This window comes from Hylobates moloch, unplaced genomic scaffold (genome assembly GCF_009828535.3).
Source record: "Hylobates moloch isolate HMO894 unplaced genomic scaffold, HMol_V3 SCAFFOLD_873, whole genome shotgun sequence".
NCBI classification, from domain to species: domain Eukaryota; kingdom Metazoa; phylum Chordata; class Mammalia; order Primates; family Hylobatidae; genus Hylobates; species Hylobates moloch.
Window position 1 is genome coordinate 9,120 of NW_026653148.1, and position 6,861 is coordinate 15,980.

At 41.7% G+C, this 6,861-nt stretch overlaps 1 protein-coding gene across 1 annotated transcript; it reads right to left on the reverse strand.

Moving 5' to 3' along the window:
- Window positions 1-425: 425 nt before the first annotated feature.
- Window positions 426-6,836, reverse strand: LOC116464518 (transferrin receptor protein 1-like). Its single transcript, XM_032147776.2, has 3 exons — window positions 6,203-6,836; window positions 4,553-4,693; window positions 426-3,341 (listed from the first exon to the last, which is right to left on the reverse strand). Exons 1-3 carry the CDS (start codon window positions 6,392-6,394, stop codon window positions 3,099-3,101), a joined length of 576 nt encoding a protein of 191 aa, XP_032003667.1. The 5' UTR covers window positions 6,395-6,836; the 3' UTR covers window positions 426-3,098.
- Window positions 6,837-6,861: the final 25 nt, after the last annotated feature.

Sequence of the window (6,861 nt, forward strand, 5' to 3'; positions counted from 1 at the left end):
GTGAAAGAGCCCAATCTGAAAAGGCTATTTTCTGATTCCAACTGTATGACATTCTGGAAAAGGTAAAATTATGGATATAGTAGGATCTGTGGTTGCCAGGGCCTTACAGAAGAGATGGATGAATAGGCAGAGCACAAGATTTACGGCAATAAAAACTATTCTGTAAGCTACTAGAATGATATTACACATTTGTCGAAAACCGTAGAACAAACCCTAATGTAAACAGTAGACTAATGAGGCTGACGGTGCTAATGGTGCACCCGTGCAGGCTGCCCACCGTGACAAATGTGCTGCTCTGGCGCAAGCTGTGGACAGTCATGGAGGATGTGTAAGTGGCAGAAACAGTGGATGTGTGGGAATTCTGTTTAATTTTGCTATGAGCCTAAAACTGCTCTTTTTAAAAAATTTATCTAAAAAATGACAACTCAGTGTTTAAGTATTTTATTAAATCAGATAAGGAATCTCCACATTGTTGCACATAACAGCTTTTATACAATGCTAAGGACATATCATTTGTTTACAAAGAAAGTCTAAAATTTCAAGAACATTCAAAGAGCTAACACAGTAAAGGTCATGCAAGTTCTAGAAGAGTGAATCACGACAGAACTCATTCATTTTATCCGTCACCTCCGAAAGGCCCAACTCCTTAACGAGAAGACAGCTCAAGCCCACGAGCTTGTCACTAGTCTGGTATTTCATTCAGGAATATTGAGCCTGTCACCACGTACTGGCTTGATCGGAAGTAACTCAACCCTAACTATAGAAAGGGTTTTCTGAAGAGACTTACTGCTGCAAAATGGATGCCCTTTATTCATATCGTGTTAGACTATGAATATGTCACATGCTTTCATTTAAGTATGTATGCATAATACCCAAACCAGGAATCTCAGCTATGACCTTTTCACTTAGCTACACTAAATGTCAGTCCAAGATAAAAGAGGAGATTAAAGATAAAACTGAAGATTAAAGAGACTGTGAGTAGTGAAACATTCGAGTGAGGCTGTCAATCTAGGTAAGTGACACTAAGAAGCTTAAGATATCCTACGAACTTTTTCCTAGAAGGCAGTTTCAAACTGCCCTATGACAAACAGCTGATTATCACGTTTATAATGATGGTTCACTCATGTAGCTTCGAACTTATTCAACCTACATTTAATTTATAACCACGAATGGGTAGGCAGACGTGTCAAAGACCTTCGGGGGACTCTCCCTCCCCACACCCTTCACTCCCCACACCCCCCAAACCTTCTATACAGAGTCCCCCTGCTTTAAGTCAAAAGGTCAATTCTGGATTAAAACTTGTCCGCACTAAGTTTATAGGAGGTAACATGCAAATAAGGTGATAAGGTTAAAATGACTTGTCAATAGCAAACATTATAAATGTATGCTACTATCTCATTAAGTAGAGGACCTGGAGAAACCATAAAGATAGCAAAAACCCACGCTAAACTTCAAATTTTGTAGTAATTTCATTTTACAGTGGTTGAATTTACCCACCAAATGCTTAATGACCACAAAATGTTTCTTCAACTAGAACTAAAAGATAGGGAATTATAGGAGTTGGGATACATGTTAGATACTAACGATCTTCAAGCTTTGAAGATGTCATTGCATGAAGAAAATTATGGGAAACACTGTTCCCGATAATTACTTACACCCTTAGTGTAACATATGGAGATCACTGTCTCCGATACAGACACTGTGGTAGGTAAAAACTACCTTGTTCTTTATACATTATGGAAGACACTGCTCCCGATAATGTGTTAGGATTGTGACAAAGGTACTGGAAATTTTGCAAAATGGGAATTAGAGTTATACCTTGGATAAACTGAGCTATAAAATTTTGCAGGAGTACTACCACAGCCTTTAAGTGACATTTAGTTATAACTTGGTCACAATTCATTGCATTTAGGAAAACTAGCATTCTTATCTGGTCAGCGCTCGCTTCTTAGCAACCCCTAATTAAATTTAATTCATCTCTAAATCTTAGCTTCAACTTTATTCAATTACATTTGGCTGGCGGCTGTTTTCTAAAACACTTAAGTGTTGACCATAAATGCAAAACTTCCAGTATCTGTTGGGTTTTATTAGCAGATGCTGCTTTTATTTAAAAAAAACCGACAGTATAACTGTCATAATTATGGAAGGCACTGCTTCCGATAATTATATTCTATAAAAAAAACACCATTTATAGTGAACTCTGTCACTGATAAATAAACAATAAATATCTCAGTGCCAAAAGGACAGAAAGCTCTCCCCTAAGATTAACACTTTGGCCAAAATTTGGCAGCATATTATTCTTTAAAGTCTGACAAACTGAGTCTGCAACTAAACACCTGAAACTGGTTCTCTTTCAATGTGCTTTGGAAGAAACAAAAATAACAAAGAACTAAATGGAGGCTTATGGGGAAGGGACAGAGGAAAAGAAAATATACTAAGTCTTTGGCTTCGGGTCCCCTCTTTTCATAAATGACATTGAGGTTAACGTATTAAGGCCTTATTCCTGCAATCAACAGTTGAACCTCATTTTATCCAGCAGAAGGACCTCCATTTCAGACCTCATTGGCAAGAAAACAAGCCCATCTCTTCTGAAAGTTAACTGTTTCTTTCAGGAATAAGGACACCAGCTACACTCCTTATGGAAAGGCTTAGATCTCATTTGGAGAAGGTCTTTCAACCCGGTATCTCCTATTTAGCATCAAATGAAGTTGGAGGATCACTCGAAGTAAGCAACCACTTACAACCTTCAGCAGAGACCAGCCCTTAGGATTCAGAGAGATCATGCACATAACTGGTTTCTGACATTTTCGTTAACAACAACAGGAAAGAGGCAGTTCCCATTACAAAGCACTTAAAATTCTAGAGATAGGGGAATATTCCATCATGGACATTTTTTAAGTGGTTATTCACTTTAACTTGAAGTACAGGTTATCTACCCTGTATTAAAAGCTGCTGCCTAAAGACATCTAGTAGTACCAAGATGATGGGATGGAATTCTAACATCAGGTTTTGTAGCCCTACTGAAAATTTAGCACAATCAGCACAAGTCTAGAAACCAGACTACCCTGCTGTTCTGATGGAAGCTATGGGTATCACATTTAAAACTCATTGTCAATGTCCCAAACGTCACCAGAGAGGGCATTTGCAGCTCCCTGAATAGTCCAAGTAGCTACAGCCAACTGGTTTCTGAACAGCGTTTCATTAAAAGCACCGTTATTTTGTTTACGCAGTTTCAAGTTCTCCAGTAAAGCTGACAGCGTGTGAGAGCCGGAGCCCCAGAAGACATGGCGGAAAGGAGACTCTTTTGGAGATACGTAGGGAGAGAGGAAGTGATACTCCACCTACGAAAACAACACACAAGGCAATTTACACAGCCCTGTGACTTTTGTAGTAAAACAACTGTTCACTTCAAATGTAAAATGTCCCAAATTTAAGAATGCTGATCAGACTTATTTTTTTTTGAGACAGAGTTTCGCTCTTGTTGCCCAGACTGGAGTGCAACGGCGCGATCTCGGCTCACCGGTACCCTCCACCTCCCGAGTTCAAGCGATTCATGCTGGGATTACAGGCGTGAGCCACCGTGCCCAGCTTTTTTTTTTTTTTTTTTTGAGACAGAGTTTTGCTCTTGTTGCCCAGGCTGGAGTACAATGGCGCGATCTCAGCTCACTGCAACCTCCTCTCCTGCCTCAGCCTCCTGAGCAGCTGGAATTACAGGCATGCACCACCACGCCCAGCTAATTTTGTATTTTTAGTAGAGATGGGGTTTCTCCATGTTGGTCAGGCTGGTCTTGAACTCCCGACCTCAGGTGATCCGCTCACCTCAGCCTCCCAAAGTACTGGAATTACAGGCATGAGCCACTGTACCCAGCCAACTGATCAGACTTTCTATAGCAGAGTAAGGAAAAAAGAATGCTGAGAACCAGGCTAATGCTAATCTTCTAAGGTTAAAATTCTAAAGGAGGCTGGGCACAGTGGTTCACACCTGTAATACCAGCACTTTGGAAGGCTGAGGCAGGTGGATCACCTGAGGTTGGGAGTTTGAGACCGGCCTGGCTAACATGGTGAAACTCCGTTTCTACTAAAAATACAAAAAATGAGCCGGGCGTGGTGGTGGGCACCTGTAATCACAGCTACTCAGGAGGCTGAGGCAGGAGAATCACTTGAACCCGGGAGGCGGAGGGTGCGGTGAGCTGAGATTGTGCCACTGCACTCCAGCTTGGGCAACAACAGTGAAATTCTGTCTCAAAAAAAAAAAAAAAAAAAAATTTTTAAAGGAAACTGATTGATTTTACAAATGAAAACTTTAAATGTGTTCAGATTCTCTTCCCCATTGGAGCATACATGGAAGGTTTACAGCAAGTCTCTTCCAAAAAGACTAGGTTTGACTAAGGTCTGAATTAGACAGCAGACACAGAAAATGACAGCTAAACCATTAATGCTCTCTTCTTAAAGGAATTCTAGACTCCTAGAGTTTGTCCACTTTGCAGAAGTGTAAGATTTATCAATTATTTTACACATACTTTAGTTCCTCCTTTCCCAAAAGCTCACTTACTGTCATGACACGATCATTGAGTTTCTTCATGACAAATCTGTCTGTTTTCTCAGCATTCCCGAAATCTGTTGTTAGTCTGGAAGTAGCACGGAAGAAGTCTCCACGAGCAGAATACAGCCACTGTAAACTCAGGCCCATTTCCTGAAACAGACATTATTCACTATGAGAAGTTTTATTTCTAAGGACATTCTTTTGTATGCCTTTCTAATTTAAATGTGTTAAGTAAGATTCTGATAAAAGGAACTCGCATATAAGCTCAAGACTCCGAAAGCACCTTGCTCAGGGGTTCCAAGCTCTGTGGACTGTGACATACGCTCATATTTGAGCACAGCATGTAAGAAAACCATTCTCATTAAGAAATTGAACATAATTATATAATCCGATGTACTATATTGTTTCCCATTCAGTTCTCCTTTTGGGGGAAAACGTCCCTATAGGGGAGAACATTTTGGTTCAATGTACTTCAGGATCCAGTTATTTCCATCTGGTAAGTTCCATTTTCAACAGCTACAATTAGTTTCAAGAAAGACATAAGAGGCCAGGCGCGGTGGCTCATGCCTGTAATCCCAGCACTTTGGGAGGCCGAGGTGGGTGGATCACCTGAGGTCAGGAGTTCAAGACCAGCCTGGCCAACATGGTAAAACCCCGGCTCTACTAAAAATACAAAAAATTAGCTGGGCGTGGTGGTGGGCGCCTGTGGTCCCAGCTACTCGGGAGGCTGAGGCAGGAGAATGGCGTGAACCCAGGAGGCACAGCTTGCAGTGAGCTGAGATCTCGCCACTGCACTTCAGCCTGGCCAACGTGGTAAAACCCCGGCTCTACTAAAAATACAATAACTATCTGGGCATGGTGGCACACGCCTGTAATCCCAGCCACCTGGGGAGCTGAGACAGGAGAATCGCTTAAACCCGGGAGGTGGAGGTTGCAGTGAGCCGAGATCATGTCATTGAATGCCAGCCTGGGGGACAAGAGCGAGACTTCATCTCTCAAAAAAATAAAATAAAAATAAAAAAGATATAAAAAGATTTGGTTATCAGTGATTTACTTCAATTAAGAGATCTGTTAAAAATCAACTCCTAGTACCATAAAACCATCTGGAAGCTACTTAATATTAGTTTTATTAATTTATTTAGAGATGGGATTTTGCTATGTTGCCTGGGCTGGGCTCCAGCAATCCTCCTGCCTCAGCAGAAGTAGTTGGTGCTACGGGTATGCACCACCTCACTCTGTTTATCAGTTTCATTTAATGGACTATTTGAATTTTAGATGCGCAGATCAATACGAGATAGAATCCTGCTAGCTGTGCTGTCTTTCCATCTGTGTCACGTCCGAGAGGCACACAGCCCAACTCCTTGCTGAGATCTTCATATTCCGTGTCCTACTGACGGGCTGCCTGGGAGACATGAGTGACAGAAAACCCGACACTGCTCTGGATTCTGAAACACTGGCTGAGCTCTGTTCTAGGTCTCTAATCCACAGCCTCCCGACTTCTCTCAAACAAGTTACCAATTCTATATACAATTCTACCTCAATTCACTTTAAAATGTACTATGGCTACAATCACCCTTCCAACAGGAACACACAGGAACACATGACACTTCAAAATACTTGACATTCAGCAATGAAAACATAATTGGAATCAGTGCTCACCTTTATGTCTGCTCTGTATTGGTTCAGATCCCTCACAAAGGAAAGTAGTTGGCTGTTGTACCTCTCATAGTCCAGGTTCAATTCAACATCATGGGTTAGTTTAATCACGAACTGACCAGCGACCTCTGCAGCTGCTCGTGCCACTTTGTTCAACTCAGGAATCCTCTCAATCAGTTCCTTATAGGTGTCCATGGTGGTACCCAAATAAGGATAATCTGTGTCCTGCAAGAAAACGCAAGGCTCTGGTACTCACGTGAATTCTAAGAGCAAGAGCCTCACGTTCTGGCTTCGCCATCGAGGTAACAGTGACTACAGTTCCCCCCTTGCTTCTAACATATTCCTACCCCGATTTACCCCAATTTTATCTCGTTACCTGCTGCTTTAAGTACATTCTTGCTACTTCTCTGAATCTAACCTACTCCTAGAGTGACTAGTTTCTTCCACGTTCTACAGAATCCCTGTTCTATCGTATCATATGCCCTGAATAGACTTCTAGCCAAATTCCTTAAGGCTGTATGTTTTTCTCTCTGGGAAGTTTGGGCCTTTATCAATGAAAAAAGAGAACATACATGAAACATACCTTGAGACAAGGTCTCACTCTGTCACCCAGGCTGGAGTGCGGTGATGCAATCACGACTCCCTGCAGCCTTGAGACGAGG

Excerpts from the sequence above, each read along its gene's own strand:
- LOC116464518 (XM_032147776.2), bottom strand. The coding sequence starts at position 6,394 with ATGGACACCTATAAGGAACTGATTGAGAGGATTCCTGAGTTGAACAAA. Across the intron at positions 4,694-6,202 it reads AATACAGAGCAGACATAAAG|GAAATGGGCCTGAGTTTACA; the intron begins GTGAGCACTGAT and ends TGTCTGTTTCAG. Across the intron at positions 3,342-4,552 it reads TCAATGATCGTGTCATGACA|GTGGAGTATCACTTCCTCTC; the intron begins GTAAGTGAGCTT and ends TTGTTTTCGTAG.